We start from the raw sequence: 19189 nt of genomic DNA, 5'->3' as shown, positions 1-19189 counted from the left end.
AAGATCCTTCAGAAGTTCATATCCAACGATGCCAAGAGTGATACACCCGAACACATCAAGAAGAAGTTCATTGTGCATATAAAATGGTACATAGAAGTTTAAAGTTGGCTCCACATTGCGTATCTCTTTGTGTTTGAAGAAGCTAAATGAAGAGTTGATTGATTGCTAAGTTCACTTTGGGAGATATTGTTGATACATGAAAGTAAACCTCCAGAAATACAAAGCCAAGCCTAAACCAAAGTTAAGTGCATTCTGAGATGTGGTGTGTTCCGAAATAGAGGCAACTTCCAAGGTGAAGACCAAGTCCGAGAAGCTCCTTGTAGTCAGTGCTATTTTGAGTCTGCATCTGCATTTAATGTTTATTGTCTTTTAGTCTTTGTTGTATTGTAAAGTCGATAGGACAGGATCAAGAAAATTCATGCGTCAGCTTTTTGACTTTGTAGCCTAGCAAAGTGACGCAGACTTGTTGTTTGTCTTTTATCTCTCTTTGTCTTTTTAAGGAGAAGTTACTTTCCATGTAATGTATGACTTGAGGAACATTCTCTTTCACATCAATACTATGTATTTTACAAGTCAAATCATTCTCTCCTTCATTCTTATTGTTCTTAAATTAGCTTTACTTTGTTCATACTCACCCGTTCATTCTTGAATACTTTGTTGATCTTTCATTTCGAGACAAGACTGGTTTACCAGACTTGACTGGACTCTAAATATTAGCAGTAGACATTGATCTTAAAAGTTAATTCAAGGTTTGAGTTTTCAAACCTTGTTCGCGCATTGTTCTTGCACTTTCAAGACGAGAAATGTCAATTGGTTTCTTTGGCTAGAAATAGAGTTGATTGGATTTGAGGCGATTGATTAAGGAGATTTATCTACGACGTCCTAATAGAATCCATTTTCAAGGAAAATGCCTCTAAAAGGCTTAAGCTATATCCTTAAATCACACATGAATCTATATTATAATGGTAATTCAACCTATTTTAGGTGTTCCAACAGCCTGAAATTTAACTAAAGCTACTATTACGAGTTTACCAGTTCGAACTTTGGAACCAATGTTTTAATATTGGTGACGCACTCATCATTAGGCTTGCTTATTGATTTAAAGAATAACTAAACTAAACATGTACTCTATCCTAATGCTTAAAGTTACACTAAGGTATTACCATATGCTTAATGGGCATAAACCTTTTTGAATGGTCTCTTCTTATGGGCTCCGAATCATAAACACTTTCTCCCTTGACATTGATCCTACTATTAAAATCCATTGTCATGGGTTATCTAAATCCTTTACTATGGTTGAAAATTAATTCGTAAGTCTGGTGTATCCATTGAGTACCTGACGCTCTCAGTGGAAACCTATACTACCGATTGAATTCATGATCCTCTACTGCGAGGGTAAATCCTACATCCTTGAACGTACGAACCTATATGGTTCTCTTGGCTATCTAAGTCATACCTGGGAGTTTCTAAATCCTATTATTCGTATGAAGATGAAAGACCCATCTTTCTTTGAAAAGCAAGAAATTCATGCCCTATAGGTATTCTAAGAGAAGACTTCATTCTTCTGTTACCCGAAAACGAACTAACTATCTCTGCCTACTCGTGCTTCTACCCTCCTGTACCTTGATGTCGAAATTGAAGTTGAGCCACCCTTTGTCCTTTCTCCTTAAGGTTCGGTTCTCCCGCACTTGGGTTCGACCCATCATTTGCTGCTATTTGTAACTTAAGCTAGCTTATGCTATGTCATCTGTGTCTCCTTTTGACTTTGAAGAAACTCATGTTTGTCATATCCATTGACCTTTGGTATTCCTATTGTACTACTACAACTTGTATTCTTCAAAAGTGACTCCCTTAAAATAGGATCAACACATGTTGTTTGGAAATACACCAACAAGTTTGTTTGATTGTCTTAACACTAGTAACCATATGTAAAGTAAACATCCCTTATTTATTATAAAACTGCCATCGTAAATTTATTAATTAGTTGAAGCCTAAGAGCACTATTAACTTCTACGATGTTATCTCATTCATGTTGGAGCCTTTCCTCGATCCGAAGAAAAAACAGTTACAAACTTTAGTACTTCCCTTGCTTCCTCTGCCATGAGTTGAAAGGATCACCCTTTGGCTCTTGGGGTTTCAACTCCGCCTTCTCGTCTGTCGGTTATCCTCAATGTTGCAGGTGTTGGAGCTTGTATTGTGCCTGTCGGGTTCAGAAGAGGATAGTTGGCCTTAATGTGGCCCATCTGATTACAGTGAAAATAGATGTGCACTCTCTGTGCTCCCTGCTTACAGTCTCGGCTGTAATGTCCCTCCTTTCTATAATTGTAGCATACTTTAGCACAACAAATCCCTTCGTGTGATTTTCCACACTTATCACACCTTGGACCTCTCTGTCCTTCAGGCCTCGAATCTATGTGCTTGGACCTTTTAGCTACTGGCTGAGATGGATCACGAGTCGGCCTCTTCTCCTTCGCTTGAGTTTCTGACTAAATTTCCCTCCTCCTTGCATGGTCTTGCATTGCTACCAAGGTTTTGTATCGATTGCTTGATACAAACTCTCTGATATCGGTCTTGGGTATGCATGCCTATGTATCGATTGCTTGATACAAACTCTCTGATATCGGTCTTGGGTATACTCAGGTACCGAGACATTTGCACCTGTTCTGAGGAGGAATAATATGGGTAGAATAAGGCCCTCTCTATGAACATCTTGGTGATCTCTGTCACCAATTCAGTTTTCTGTTTGAGCGACAAGTATTCTTAGGCTAGTTGTTCCCTCTCTACTAATGGAACATACTCCTCTCTAAACTTCTCAACAAACTGCTCCCAGGTCACCGAGCTCTTCTTTGCCGGTGAATAATCCTTTGTGACAAAGTTCCACCAATCCTTTGCCTCATGACGTAGGAGATTATGTGCATACCTAAACTTCAATTTTTCTTGGCAGGCACAAGTGTAGAAGCATCCTTATACATCAGAGATCCATCTCATTGCAACAATTGGGTCTCTGACACCTTCAAACTCTGGTGTTTTAGTGTTATTGAACTCTCTATAGGGCATCTCCTTCTCCTTAGGCGAGGTTGCAGTAGCAACGGTAGCAGTGGCTGCTGCGGTAGCGGTGCTAGCTACGGCGGCATACCATTCGTCAAACATGGCAATTAGTTAGGTCTTGATAGATCCGAACATTTCTGGAATCATTTCTCTTATGTTGATTGATACTACTACTTCTATCCAGTCGTGAATATCAGTCTCGCTTGGTCCTGATCCTTCTGATCTAGAACCCAAACCGCTTCCCCTCGTGATCATCACCATTCTGGAGATATAGTTAGGGCTAGATTAATATGAATCTATGAACTATTTCGGGGTAACGATCGATCCTTTCCAGTTTCTTAGTAACCTTGTGATTCTTCTTGATTCAAGTATGAACGTTGTACTTTAGGTAGTATGGGCCCTTATACTACTTTCCACACCTGCTCATACTCATCCCAAGAATTTTCCCAATGTTTCTAAGTCACTACACTCTCCTAAGACATGCCTTTTCACACACATAGTGTTCAAGGGTCTAACTACTCTCTTTCTTATACTTTTCTAGGATCTTATGTTTCTACTGACATCCTATTATATGTCATACTATATTTCCTAGATTCCCCTTCTAAGATTCCTTCTGCCTCACTCTACTATTGGCCAAGGAAGAGCTTCTACTAATATTAACTAATTATCGAAAGAATACAATTCCATGCCGCTAAAATCAAATAGTGTGTTGACTGAATGATCCGACATTGCAACGATTCGACTCAGATAAGACCTGCGTAATAGCGCCAAATCAAGAAATCTAATACTATTTAATTTTGGGAGCATGCAACCTAATGTATTTGTCACATAACTAATTAATATTAATATAGGCTCTAAGCAACAATTAACAACCAAATCCATAGGCTATAAGGCGTCTATATCATCAGGAAATTCTAACTGACAATTCCAGGAAAAAATCCCTAGCCTACATACTAGCATGCATTTCTAACATTTCATATATCAACAAACATAACAAATATGGATATTTTGGGAATCACATTCCTTTCCCAGCTTTGGTTGACTGTAAACATCACATTCTTTCCTTTTGAATTATTCTTTTTATAAAAAAGATTTGTAAATTACTCAGATCCTTAGTTTGAGTATGGAATCAGACGAGTGTTCATGCAGTTCACTCAAATCAGGGCTCTAATACCAACTTGTAACATCCCGATTTTCAAACCAAAATTTTCATTTTTATTTATTAAATATCCATTTACATCAGAGTATAATGCGGGAAACATGATTGCGAATGCGCATGAGTACAGTCAAACATTGCCCTTTTCACGAACCAATGAAGTTCCTGGAAAACATTTATAACAACTAGGTAAGCTCTAGGCTTAGTGAGTTCCCCCAATATACCATATACCACATACACATACATGCATAAAAATAATATATGTATTTTAGATTTATGGCCTACACGCCATTTTGTCTTCAACACGAGTTTACATGTACTTACGAACTACATGCTATTTCGTTAATACGTATCAATGTGTACTTACGGCCTATATGCCATTTCGTTAACACGTGGGCCTATAGACTCCTGACATATATGTTGTTCTGCCATCATCCCCTAATTAATTTATAATAATTTATAAGTATATCAACAACCAAGCACATGTTGGATCTATATGCCCAAGAATCATTATGGAGTGATATTGCCAATAATATATGATCCTATAGGGTCACACATTTATCAAGCTGACACATTTTCTATATTTATTATTAATATGATTATTAATAAATAATATCGATTCTTGTATTTTAATTAGGTAATAATTATTGTTTTATGAAAATAATAATTATAAGAGAGTATTACTAGTTATTATTTCATATGGTATGAATTAATAAGTCATGCACAACATGCTGGACTAGTTGGATTCTTTTGTCTTTTACGTAAAGACAAAGTTTATATTTTATAAACTTGGAGTTTATAAAAAATAAAGAATCTTACTTTTTAAAAGACATAATTGTAGTTATGACTTAATCGAGTATGAATGTAATCAGAGTAATCAAAGTAGTATGAACACAGAGAGTAAATAAGATCTGTTTTATAACTCGATTATACTTTCGAATACGAAGAGAATTCTAGACAGAATGATTTGGAAAAGTTCTCTCTAACTCTAAGTACAACTCCTATTTATAGGAGAATAAGAAAGTACACAAAAAATACTAAGGGCTAGACATCATAACTTCGAAACTATTATGCCTTAGTAAATAGATAAGATAACATTCAAAACCGACTCAAATGACTTCGACACATTACAACATATTCGACCCTAACATTCTCCCCATTTGTAATCAGTGTCGAACTCAGTTTGTGAGAATTTGAGCAACCATATGCATCGACCTTCGAAGTTCTGTATACCAGCTCATTACCTTCTTCAGCTCAGCTTTATCTCCTTCGTTGTTTTTCTTACAATTATTCATACGAACAATAAAGTTTGTATATTGAGTTGTAGTATACCGTTCCACTTTCGAAGCTTGAAATAAAAACCTCTTAGCTTTTCCTTTCTTGTCTTTTCCTGAGAAAACTAATCCCATAGGCTTTAAACAAATTTCCCCATCAACGAACTTCTTCAGTTCATCTTGACTCTTCACAACTTCTGGAGCAACTTTTACTTCCTTTCCCAATGCAGTACACAACTCAATATCAGTTAAGGCTATACAATCATAATATTTATCTATAAAGATTTTGATATGAGCAAGACCAAGTCTGAAAATCTCTTTGCATGTTCCTTGAAGTTTTGAAGCATCCATATCTTTGAGTATCATTGCAACTTGAATAAGATCATTTAAGTTCATCAATGGAAAGTCAGCAAATGAAAAATCACACACCACATTGTTTTCCCTTACAACATGAAATCGAAAATTCTGAATCATGTTCTCAAACAATACATCCTTAGTCACACTTATCACACGAACAATCTTGATAAGGGACCAGACCTCTTCCTGATTCTTTACCACCACAACATGAAACCTCAGCTTCATATGAAGAAATTCATCTTCATTCTTGAATTTCTCAATAATTTTGTATTGAGCTGTGATGAACATCATTTCATTAATTGGGAAATCAAGTTGATTCATATCTGTGTTCTCTATTACATAGCTTTTCCTTGGCTTCTTCTCGAATGCATACATTTCATTATATGACACTATTGCTTCAATATTTTCATAACTATGCAACTTCGTTGGATCACCTTTGTTCATTGCAGGAGGATCATTTTTACGAAGCATCAAAATACTCTGAATTCGACGCTGCTTCTCCATCTCTCCTTCAATTTCAGCTTTCCTTCCTTCCTTGGACTTTTCTATAATAACCCCTTTTCCTTTCCCTTTATCTGCTTCATTTTGTTTGGGTTTCGAAGAACTCCCTCCACCAATAGACTCAATTACAATGCCTTTTGCAATTGGCCTTGTTGTAACTGTGGTTGCCATCACTGGTTCAGCCTTCGAAAATATTGGTTTTGTTGTAGGAATTTGAGTCTTGAAAACTTTTCCCACAACCTTTATTTCTTCATTCGTTTTCTCAGAAACATTTTCTTCTTTACCAACACCTTCCTTTTCTCCCCTTGCACTCCTGTGATAACAGGAGGGGCATTCGTTGGTAAAATAGTGACAAACTGAGACAATGGAGGCAACATTTTTTGAATTGCTGCCTCGAAGTAACGAAACTTCTGATCTAAAAACTTAGGAGTGAAAATTTAGGATAAGCCAGACTTCGAAACAAGCCCCTTCAATTCTTCAAGCATGGTGTTAAGTTGACCAAAACTTGAAACAGCAGCAGTTGCTTTCTCATCAAACTTGTGATCAAAAGATTGATGGGTTTTAACAAACAAAGTAACACCATCCGCAATAATATCAACTTTCTCAAGAAGAGAAGAATACTTGTTATCCAATTCACAGAGTTCTGAAGACACACTCACTTTCATCTCTTCAAGCTTCTGATTCACATTTTCACGAACAGTTTTTACATCTTGCACAAAAAGAACATGAAGTTCCTTAGCAACATGTTTCAAATCCTTGAGCGCATCATTAAAAGTCGAAGATGAAGACTTTACTCGTAACTCATTATTTTGATCCAAGACATCAAGCTTGTCTTGAATTCGAGATTCTGAATCTTGTATCAACACATTCAATTTATTCAGAAGACGAAGCTCTTGAGCTTTGACCATCACATCAACTTCAATACCAGAAACAGAATTCCGACCCCCTGCATCTGCTTGTGATTGCAACAAGGAATTAAGCTTCATGTTGAGAATCTTGAATTGTTTTCTTGACATAAGCATATGATCCGAAATATTTTCTTCTTCAGGATCAAATTCCAAATCAGCAAAGGATCCGCCAAACCCTCCAATACAAGAAAAACGCGATTTTGCTACGAAAGGAATCCGTTGCTAAAAGCTGAAATTCCGTTGCAAATGACGATTAGCGACGGAATTTGCAACGACCTATTTCCGTCCCTAAAAACGCCGTAGCGAGGGTTTGCAACGGAAAAGATAATTTCGTCATAAATGTGACAACGGAATGAAATCCGTGGTAAGTGGTATTCCGTCGTGTATTCCGTAGTAGGATTCCATCGCAAAATCCATGGTAGTTATTCCATCACAAATTCTGTGGTGGTGATTCCCTAGAAAATTTCATGGCGGTGATTCCCTAGCAAATTCCGTGGTGGTCATTCCCTAGCAAATTTTGTGGTGATGAATCCATAGCAAATTCCGTGGTGGTGATTCCCTAGTAAATTTTGTGGTGGTCATTCCCTAGTACATTCTGTGGTGTTGATTCCATAGCAAATTTCGTCGTGCTGAATCCCTAGCAAATTCTGTTTGATGATCTCCTAGCAAATTACGTGGTCATGAATCCCTAGAAAATTCCGTTTGATCACTTCCTATCAAATTTCGTGGTCATGAATCCCTAGCAATTTTAGTGGTGTATATATTATATACCAGATTCAATATGGACCGATGGATAATTGATTTATAAATTATATCCAAATAATTTTATAGTAATATATGAAAAACAAAAAAAAAACAAAACAAAAAAATCATAACCATTATATCATAAAATAACAAAAATAATTATTTATTACATGGAAAAAAGAAAGTTGCTACTCTAAAATACATAATCTTCAATAAACATATATCAACCTACTACTCTTGTTTTTTTGTAAAGACATTAATAAGATCCAATGTCGTTTGAAGTTGTTTTTCAAGATGCCCGACCCTTACTTTGTTTTCCTCTGGTTCGGGCGTTCATCATTTCTTTAAGCTTTTCGTTTTGCTGTTTTTGTTTAGCAATAAGCTCCCTCATTTCTTCTATTTCATCATTTTTTTTCCGGAATGTAAGATACATCCGTTTTACCATTCCTATTGGGAACCGCCTTTGCAAAAGAGACTAATCCATAAAGTCTTCTTTTTTTATCATGACCACCAACTACAACATAAAATAGCTTGTCCTCCTCAAATTCAACACCTTCAGCTTCCAACTCTTCCCGTTTATCTGTATAGGCCGCCTACAAAATAAAAATATTATAAGTGAAAAGATATCAAATTTAGGAATGATATTATGGAGTAGCTACAATATAAAAGTTAATTTAAACTGAAATGAATATTACATGAATTTGTCTATCTTTTTCATTTGTGAAAGTGACTCCATCATGATTCTTAGTGTGTATATACAGGAACAATTCACTTTGGGGTGGCTCATGTCCTAATTTCCTCTTCTACATAAATACCATATAAAAAGTCAAATATACAGATAAACATATGCAAACAGTGATACGATGTACCATTTAAAAAATTACCAAATCAGAAGCTATCTTCAAATGACATGCGGATCCAGTGTTATGTGTAGGTTTTGCTACTCCATCAGCCACACTGTTACACCTATTTTTCTTGTTTTGCTCAGATTTTAGCTTGTATTCTTCTGTATTCCATTTTAATTGCCAGGAGTTCCAGACTTCCTGTGGAATATGAGCTGGTTTAAAGCAATGTTTGTTTCTTTTTGGGCTTCTCATGTTGAAGAGATATTGACCATAACTTTGTGCCGCTTTCCTTGTCTAAGCCAGCCTCACCAGCGAGTCTATTGTGTCATCCCAACAACATTTTTTCTACACATTAACAATATAAACATAAGTTGAAGTGTAAATGTTTACCAAACAACAATTTATAACTTATAGTTACCTGAAACTCCTCCCAATATAATTCGCGCATTTCTTTGCTTACTTGTGCCCAAGCGTACCCTTCTGGATCTACTCTTTGTTTAAAGGACTGACTAATAAAGTGTGCACAAGGGCCTGGTGGCATTAGCCTGCAAGTAATCATGTGATGTGTTAAGTTATGAATTGATATGTAGGTGTAAACCAAAATTTAATACATAAAAAAAGTTGTAATTAAGATTTGAATTGGTAACTCACGTATTTTTCCAAACATAAACATTTAAACGTCCATCTGGTCCACAATATTCAGAGGAATTGTTTTCACCTTATACACTTTGCACTACAGATCCATTCATGGTTGGTTGTGTTGGTGATGAGGTAGATTTTGGGATAGGTGTTGTTGATGGGGTATATTCTGGGGTAGGTGTTGGGATAGATGTATATGTTGAGGATGTGGTAGTTCCTTTACTTAAGGAGTGTGTGGTAGTTACTGTAGTTGTGGAGGATGGTAGTGTATATGCAGGTTTTGAGGTTGTGGTAGTAGATATAAGTGTTGATGATGTGGTAGTGGGTGTCGGTGTTGAGGATGGTTTAGATGATGTAGGTGCTAAAGGTTTGGTTATTGATGTAAGTGTTGACGATTGTATTGTTCCAGTTTCTGATGTTTTAGATGTTTTTTTCTAAGGAGGGTGTGGATGTTGTAAGTGATGCCGAGGAAGTGGTAGTCATGGGTGATGTTAATGATATAGGTTTAGGGGTTTTTTTGGTAGATGTTATAGGTGCTTTGGGTGTGGTTCTTGGTATTGGGAAGTTGATTTCTTCATCTTGTAACTGTCTGTTTACGAATTTTGTAGCAGAAATCCTGTTGCGTTTCATAACTTGTGGTGCAATGAATTTAGTTGGCTTCACACCGGATGCTCATTTTGCTTTCGAGGTCGACATCTTTCTGACACAAACAATAAAAATAAATTATATATGAAGGCATTACTTTGAATTCAAACTATTGAATACAATCAAAACCAATTTACATGAAGATGATCAAAGAACAAAAAACAATCGATCATCACGACAACAGTAAATTAAATAAATATAAATTTTAGATGAGTGACAACCTATATCGCCAAAGTCAGTGCACAAACGTATAATGAACAAAGATTTCGATCAATTAGCCGCCGGAGATGATGATTATAGAAAATGTAAACCCTATTTCTAATCGGTAAACTTACCCTAATATGCAGCATAAACGTGTGTAGGTTGGAGGGAAACAAATTGTGAAATACTTTGAACCTCCGCTAATAAAAAATTCGAACTGTGCTAATTGCCGCTAAATATTCAGTAATTCAAATTTATTTAAAGTAGTTACAGATTGATAGATAGGGTATATACATATAAATAACGTCAAGAAAGAACATAGACTAACGATGTGTTCATAGTATAATTTATCTTAAAATTATATACGAGGACTAAAGATTAATAAACTATACATCTTTATGCTTTTCTATTTAAACCGAAATTTATATACAAAAGACATACGGCTCATGTCAATATATATGGTAGTGGCTTATGGTGTCCATGGATGACATATGGGCCATTGGTCGACATGGTAGTGGCTTATTGTGTCAATGGATGACATATGGTTGATTGGTCCACATAGTAATGGCTTATGGTGTCCATGGTTGACATATAGGCCATTGGTCAACATGGTAGTGGCTTATGGTGTCCATGGATGGCATATGGGCCATTGGTCGACATGGTAGTGGCTTATTGTGTCCATGGATGACATATGGTTGATTGGTCCAGATGCTAATGGCTTATGGTGTCCATGGTTGATATATGGATGACATATGGGCCATTGCTCAACATGGTAGTGGCTTATTGTGTCCATGGATGACATATGGTCCATTGGTCTACATGGTAGTGGCTTATTGTGTCCATGGATGACATATGGTTGATTGGTCCACATGGTAATGGCTTATGGTGTCCATGGTTGACATATGGATGACGTATGGGCCATTGGTCCACATGGTAGTGGCTTATGGTGTCAAGGTTGACATATGGATGACATATGGGCCATTGGTCGACATGGTAGTGGCTTATTGTGTCCATGGATGACATATGGTTGATTGGTCCACATGGTAATGGCTTATGGTGTCCATGGTTGACATATGGATGACATATGGGACATTGGTCGACTTGGTAGTGGCTTATTGTGTCCATGGATGACATATGGTTGATTGGTCCACATGGTAATGGTTTATGGTGTCCATGGTTGACATATAGATGACATATGGGCCATTGGTCGACATGGTAGTGGCTTATTGTGTCCATAGATGACATATGGTTGATTGATCCACATGCTAATGGCTTATGGGGTCCATGGTTGACATATGGTTGATTGGTCCACATGGTAATGGCTTATGGTGTCCATGGTTTACATATGGATGACATATGGGCCATTGGTCAACATGGTAGTGGCTTATGGTGTTCATGGATGACATATGGGCCATTGGTCGATATGGTAGTGGCTTATTGTGTCCATGGATGACATATGGTTGATTGGTCCACATGGTAATGGCTTATGGTGTCCATGGTTGACATATGGATAACATATGGGCCATTGGTCGACATGGTAGTGGCTTATTGTGTCCATGGATGACATATGGTTGATTGATCCACATGCCAATGGCTTATGGTGTCCATGGTTGACATATGGTTGATTGGTCCACATGGTAATGGTTTATGGTGTCCATGGTTGACATATGGATGACATATGGGCCATATGTCAACATGGTAGTGGCTTATGGTGTATATGATATACCCATGGATGACATATGGGCTGCAATATTATTGAGAATAATATTATGGGTTTTTAATTTAAAGAAACGAAAGTTAATTTAGTTTAGCTGGCAAACGCGTTTTACTTCTTACCCGAAGTCGCATGTTCGAATCCTACTTATGTCAATAATTTTATTTAAATTCGTCTCTCTAAATGTAATCAATATTTTTATTTAACTTCATCTTTTTTAATTTAATCTGTTCAATTTAATTACAAAAATGCACATATGTATTGACAAAAATACTCCTAACCATTTACGTAGTAACCGTTTTACATTCAAGGGCAATTATGTCAATTCATAGTCTAAACACTTAGGCGCCATAATTTGTAGTCAGAGTCATCCCATCATTTCAGTTTATTGACGATTGATCTTCTACAATCCATTACCAACACTCAAAATTCCTGAACGTTGATCAATAAACCCTAAAATCGTTGTTGCTACATAATTTGGATTACACTCCACGCAGATCAACATAATGGCAGCGAGTTGTTCTTCAGAAAGAATGCAAACAAGGCAACAAGTAACAAGGATCACTACTTTGCCATCACACTTGATCGAAAAATAGTAACTATGGTTGGGAGAAATTCACCAATCGATGCTTTTAAGTGCCATATAGTGTAAGTATGATGTGCATTACTTCTATTAAACTTGTTTACATACATAATTTAGTGTTTAATATGTGAATTTTGTGTTGATTTGTGAATTATATATGTATAGTTGCAAACTCTTTAGGGATTATGTAACATCAAACGCATTATATAAAAGCATAGACACAAGTCGAATAAGGTTTTGTCCATTAAGTGTTCACCAGTATGAAGTCACAAGCAAATGCAGAAAGTTGAACAACCCACACGTACTCTTCAACGATGGAATGATACTCTTTTTTTAAGCAATCCGATAATTGAGAATTCAATTAGTTTTCTACATTTGTATTTTTAAAAATTGTATGACTACTTATTGTATGTCAGGCGAAGTATTTTACGATAGGGGAAAAAATAACAGGGAAAAAGTTGCTTAAAAATGCAGCCGATCAGGGGCAGTTGGATGCGATCTTCGTTCTGGGAATGATGTTGATGGCCGAAGGCATTGAAAGGAAGCAAGAAGCTCTGATCATGTTAATAAAGCCTACGTTAATACTAGGAGAAGTTGGAATCTAAGAGATACTTGTAACAAGGTTCATAATCACTTGGTAAAGAGAACAAAGGAGATAAAGTTCGATGGCTTACATAGATGTTGTGCAAAGCATCCTTATGTCGGCAGTTATTACACAGCTTTTATGAGTCAATACAAGTGGTTATTGCATTGTGATATTTGTTTGTGGGATGCGTGTTTCGTTAGGTTTGCTGTGATGTTTGACATTAGTTTCGAATAGCTATATATAATAGTTGTTTGATTCACACAATTAGTGATGCATATTGTAAGTGTATTTTGATGTAATGTGAATACATACTTTTAACTTTATTAAATGTTACTATATATATGTTATTTTTGATATGTATGTTATTTTTGTCTTTGTCATTTTACTAACCAAAAGTCCACTGTGACCTATAATAGGTTATATTGTTTGAATAATGTGTTTTGACTGAAATACCGTTACTAATCACATATATGGATTGATTTCAAGGACACTTTGGTCTATTTGCAATCTCTAAAGTGAAGGCGCCATTTTTGCTATGGAAATAAAAATAAGTGTTTAATCAAGTCGTTATTAATAAGGAAAATATCGTATACATAATTTATATTTTAAGTAGCTCTAAATATATATATATATATATATATATATATATATATATATATATATATATATATATATATTACGAATGTTATTTAAAATTATCATTACCCGTATACTTTGTTTGCATAATATCGACCCAATAATTTGACCTAGTATCCATCCAACACATTGAAATCAAGGGTTGTCGAAGGTTCCCTAATCGATACACACTTTGTTTGCATATGTGTTCTGCAAGTGTCGATCTCAATTATACCATTCTACTAAGGTAAAATATTGTGTTATTTAAAATTATACGTTACTTTAAATATTAAATACAATGAACAATCAAAGTAGAAAGTGGATGTATGAAAGAAAAGATAATCGTAGTTGTGTATCCCGTGTTTTCGAACAAGAAGTGAAAAATATTATAGATTTTGCTACCAGTCAACATAGGTTCATGGACCAAGATAAAATCAAATGCCCATGCATCAGGTGTCGTAACGTACCATATACAGAAGTTGATACTGTTAAGCATCATTTGTACAAGTTTGGTTTTGTTGAGGATTATTGGTTTTGGGATACACATGGTGAAACATCAATTGATGATGACAATACGTTTTTTGGGGTGGATGATTCAAACACCAATTTTAGTGAAGGTGCATGTTCTTATAGAGAAATGGTCATAGATGCAATGGCTACTGGTTTAAATAATAGTAATCCTGAAGAGGAGCCAAATGCTCTAGATAAAAAATTCTTTGATATGCTAGATGCAGCAGATAAAGAATCGTGGACATGATGCTGGAGTAATGTGTCATCCATCCGATTCAGAAGCTTGGAAGCACTTTGACAAAAGTCATCCTTCATTTGCAGCAGAAGTATGTAACGTAAGATTAGGACTAAGTACAGATGGGTTTGCACCACATGGAACATTTGGAAAACAATATTCATCTTGGCCTATTATTATAACACCATATAATTTGCCACCTTCTATGTGCATGAAAGAGCCTTACATGTTTTTGACCGCACTTGTGCCAGGTCCGTCAAACCCTAAGCATAAAATAGATGTATTTTTGCAACCAGTTGTTGCAGAGTTGGAGCAATTATGGGAAGAAGGCGTAGTAACATATGATATATCTTTAAAACAAAATTTCCATCTAAGAGCGGCTTTGATGTGGACAATAAGCGATTTTCCAGCATATGCAATGTTGTCCGGATGGTCTACATCAGGTAAGCTAGCATGTCCACATTGTGGGAAACATACACAAGCATTTAGACTAAAGAATGGTAATAAGATGTCATGGTTTGACTGCCATAGAAGATTTCTACAGGTAAATCACCCATATAGAAAGGATAAAAATAAGTTCAAGAAGAATCGTGAAGTGATAGAAGGTCCTCCTCCAAGTAAGAATGGTGAACAAACTTTAAGGGAGATTGAACAATTAAGTTTGGTAAAAGTGACTGAACTAAATGTTGATGATGTAAACAAAAGATGTGGCGATCATGGTTGGAAAAAGAAAAGCATATTTTGGGATTTACCATATTGGAAAAAAAACCTCATTAGACATAATTTTGATGTTATGCATATTGTTAAAAATGTATTTGAAAACTTTTTTTACACGGTAATGGATGTCTAAGGGAAGAAGAATGACAATGTAGCAGCCAGAAGAGATCTGAAGCTCTATTGTAGGAAGAGAAAAGGAGTCGAAGATAATGAAAGAGCATACTACACTTTGGACAAGAATCAAAAGAAAGCCATATGCCAATGGGTGGAGAAATTGTGTTTCCCTGATGGTTATGTTTCTAATTTGGGGAGGTGTGTTGATTTAACAGGGTGTAGACTGTTCGGAATGAAAAGCCATGACTGTCGTGTTTTTATGCAAAGATTGATTCCAATTGCATTTCGTAAGATGTTGCCAAAACAAGTGTGGGAAGCATTAACAGAGTTGAGTATTTTCTTCAAAACATTAACAGCAACATCAATCACAACAAAAGACATGGAAAGGATTGAAACCGAGATCCCAATAATATTATGTAAATTAGAGACCATCTTTGTCCCTAGTATTTTTAACTCCATGGAACATTTACCAGTACATTTGCCATACGAAGAGAAGATAGCCGGTCCTGTCCAATATCGGTGGATGTATCCATTTGAAAGGTTTGTGTGGTACATCTTAATGTATGTTGCTATTTTTGTAAGCTAATTTAAATAATCTTCACTATAGGTATCTAAATCAGTTGAAAAAATATGTGAAAAATAAAGCTCGAGTGGAAGGGCTCGTTGTTAACGCGTACTTGCTACGTGAAGTATCTATATTTTGCTCTCATTATTTCAAGACTGGTGTCCCCACACGTAATAGAAAGTTGCCTCGAAATGATGATGGAGGAGGAGATGAGCAAGTGGATGCTAACAACGACATGTTAGATATATTTTCATATCCTGGGCGTAATTATGGAAGATTCACGAAAAGAATGATGTATGATGAGGAAGTGCATGCTGCCCAAACTTACATACTCCTTAACGAAGATAAGATCAAGCATTACATCAGGTTCGTACGTAACATATGCATCACTTTTAATTATAATAATCATTTTTGCTATGATCGAATAATATTTACATGCATGATTTTGTTTATTACATTCATAGTAACTTTAAAATGTTATTGAAATGGTGATACAGAATATTTGAAGAACATTTGAATGAACTTATGGGGGATATGGATGAACAGGTCCTTGCAACTGAAGTTGAGAAGAACTTTGCATTATCGTTTCAAAACTATGTGGGTGTTATTTTTGTATTTTTTAAAATTTATTATTTTTTGTTATGGTTATAATTAACTCTAATTAAGTGTTTTACCATTATTCATATAGGCACGTAAGATCTCGATAAACAACAAGTCTATATCTGACCTATCCAAAATGCCATTCAAAAAAGTGAAGTTATATAGTGTATACTTTGTCAATGGTTACAAGTTTCACACAGAAGCTCATAGTCTGAACAAATTAACAACCAATAGCGGATTGTGTGTTAGTAGCCAAGGAGGTGATTATTATGGTAAGGTAGAGGAAATTTTAGAAGTCGAGTACCCTGGTTACCCAATTAAAACCACGGTTTTGTTTAAATGTCATTGGTACGATCCAACACCTAACATAGGAGTTAAGGTTCACAAACAATATAACTTGGTCGAGATAAACATCAAAAGAAAATACAACAAGTTCGATCCATTTGTTTTAGCCATGCAAGCCACTCAAGTGTGTTACATTCCTTACCCAAGTTCGAAAACAAACAACTCGGACTGGTGTGCTGTATTTAAAGTTAAACCTCGTGGTTGGACCGATGAAAATCATCCTCAGAAAGACGTTGCTTTCCAAGAAGATGAAGTTGAATCAAATGAAATCATTATACCAAGTCTAGCCGATACTGACAATTATGATGATGATCACGAAATGTCAAGCAACGGTTCAGATAATGATAATAATATTGATGAAGAAGGTGAAATTCATGAGGACGACAATGATGGTATTCCTGACAGCGAGGTTAGTTATGAGTATAGTACATCGAGCAATGAAGAAGAAGAGGAGGAAGAAGATAATGACTAGATGATTTTGTGTTTAATGTTTTTTGAGATGAAGTTAATTTGTAATTTGGTTTAACATCAATACATAAATGTAAACTAGGAAGAAAGCCCGGGCTTCGCCCCGAGATGTTTTTTTGTGTTTTTTATGTCAAAATGTAAAACTATTGACTGTAAAGCCCAAGAGTGTCAAAGTGGCTAAAGAATTGTGGAAAAAACCTAGATGTTTTTCGTGTATATTGTGCCAAATGTATAATTTTTTATAATAAGGACTAAGTGTGTCAAACTGGCTAATAAATTGTGGCAAAAATCTAAAGTTTTTTTGTGTTTTTTTTTACCAAATTGTAAAAGTTTTGTTTACAAGGGCCAAAAGTGTCAAAGTTACCAAAAAAATGTGGCAAAAATCCACTGTTAACTATAAAAGGTTATAATATTTGAATAATGTGTTTTGACACAAATATCCTTAATTCACATATTTGAAATGATTTCAAGGGCACTTTGGTCTTTTTGCACTCTGAAGCGTTGAGGCACCATCATACCTCTGACTTCACAGTGGCGTTATCAGTTCTTCAACCATTCAGAACGTCTCAACTATTCCGGACGATAAATCTCCATAGAAACACTAAAACCGCGAAATCGTCGAAGGGTAATGGTTCTTAAAATCGATTTTCTCCGATAATAGACACTCCTGTACACCTCGCGACCAGATCATCATAAAGTAAGTATTTTTTTCCATACCCTGTTACATTGTTTTTCATAGTTACGCTTCTTTTTTAAAAAGAAATTGAAATCAACTACTCCAATGTCTATTTTGTTAGTAGAATGTTGATTACTAGAAGTCTTTGTTTGTTAGATGATCTCCTATTAGAGATTTTGAGTCGGATATATGTAGTATTAGGGTCAGAATTTGCGAAAGACATCGTCTCTGCAAGACTTTGGTAATTCTCAATAAACATCAACTAATGAATGTATATTTGATGAAATACAACTTTCTTTATTTGTTATTTACTGTGTATTTAAATTTTTGAAGTTCAAAGAAGATGTATGAAGCGGAGGGTGATCCTCAAGTGCTGAGAACAACATGCATTGACATGATTGAAGGAATGGGTCCCAAAAATCTGAATGCTGATTCATTTATACGCACATGTGCATTGCATAATAACATTGAAGCCATGTTCAGACAAGGAATTGTATGTGTAATTTCATTAATTATATGTAATCTATACCATTTATTAATATTTTGTGTCATTGAAGTTATATATTGATATTGTTATTCTGTCAACAGGAAGAGTGCTTCTATTATGGCCATTTTGATTTAGGATTGTCTTTGTTGAGAGAAGCAGCAAATGAAGATCATCTTGAGGCAATTTATTTGCTTGGAATGATCTACATTTCAAGAGGGCCTCGTCAATGTGATGAAGGTATGTATATATGGTATATATGTAAATTAAATTATATATATAGTTAATTAAAGGCATGCTTGTAGTTTGGGGTTAGTATTTAGTTGTGTTGTGTTGTATAATATTTACTGTTGTTATTAAAATGATACATTGGATTAATTGATGGATATTTTAATGTGTAGGTTTACAATTACTTGATACCTATTTTGGCTGGGTAGTTCCGGGTGATGGGGAGTACACGGGTGTTGTTGATAATGCCAAATAGTTGTTGCGGGCTGTTGATGTTGTTCATAGACTTACAACGAATAACATCACATTCCAATGTGAAGACCCATGACATTCTGTTAAAGGTGCATTTGCAATAGGCCATGAAGAGGATGAGGATCGACAAAGATATTGCACGGTTTGTCGTTGGTATGTAGAGTATGGTAGGTTTTGTA

At 35.6% G+C, this 19189-nt stretch overlaps 1 protein-coding gene and 1 pseudogene across 1 annotated transcript; both read left to right on the top strand.

The window, feature by feature from the left end:
* The first annotated feature begins 12633 nt into the window (after nucleotides 1–12633).
* On the top strand, nucleotides 12634–13220 carry LOC145130728 (uncharacterized). Its single transcript, XM_079065501.1, has 3 exons — nucleotides 12634–12680; nucleotides 12781–12916; nucleotides 13032–13220. The coding sequence occupies exons 1-3, from the start codon at nucleotides 12634–12636 to the stop codon at nucleotides 13218–13220; spliced, it is 372 nt and encodes a 123-aa protein (XP_078921627.1).
* A 1363-nt stretch (nucleotides 13221–14583) lies between these two features.
* On the top strand, nucleotides 14584–17374 carry LOC145130727 (uncharacterized; annotated as a pseudogene).
* The last annotated feature ends 1815 nt before the right edge of the window (nucleotides 17375–19189 follow it).

The sequence above is a fragment of the Lactuca virosa genome, chromosome 8, assembly GCF_052849685.1.
Source record: "Lactuca virosa cultivar CGN04683 chromosome 8, Lactuca_virosa_CGN04683_v6, whole genome shotgun sequence".
NCBI classification, from domain to species: Eukaryota; Viridiplantae; Streptophyta; class Magnoliopsida; order Asterales; family Asteraceae; genus Lactuca; species Lactuca virosa.
Note: the sequence above shows the minus strand (reverse complement) of the source record. Positions and strands in the feature narration are given on the sequence as shown.

Coding starts and splice junctions, on each gene's coding strand:
- LOC145130728 (XM_079065501.1), top strand. CDS start 12,634: ATGGTTGGGAGAAATTCACCAATCGATGCTTTTAAGTGCCATATAGT. Junction 12,681..12,780: donor GCTTTTAAGTGCCATATAGT/GTAAGTATGATG, acceptor ATATATGTATAG/TTGCAAACTCTTTAGGGATT. Junction 12,917..13,031: donor GAAAGTTGAACAACCCACAC/GTACTCTTCAAC, acceptor ATTGTATGTCAG/GCGAAGTATTTTACGATAGG.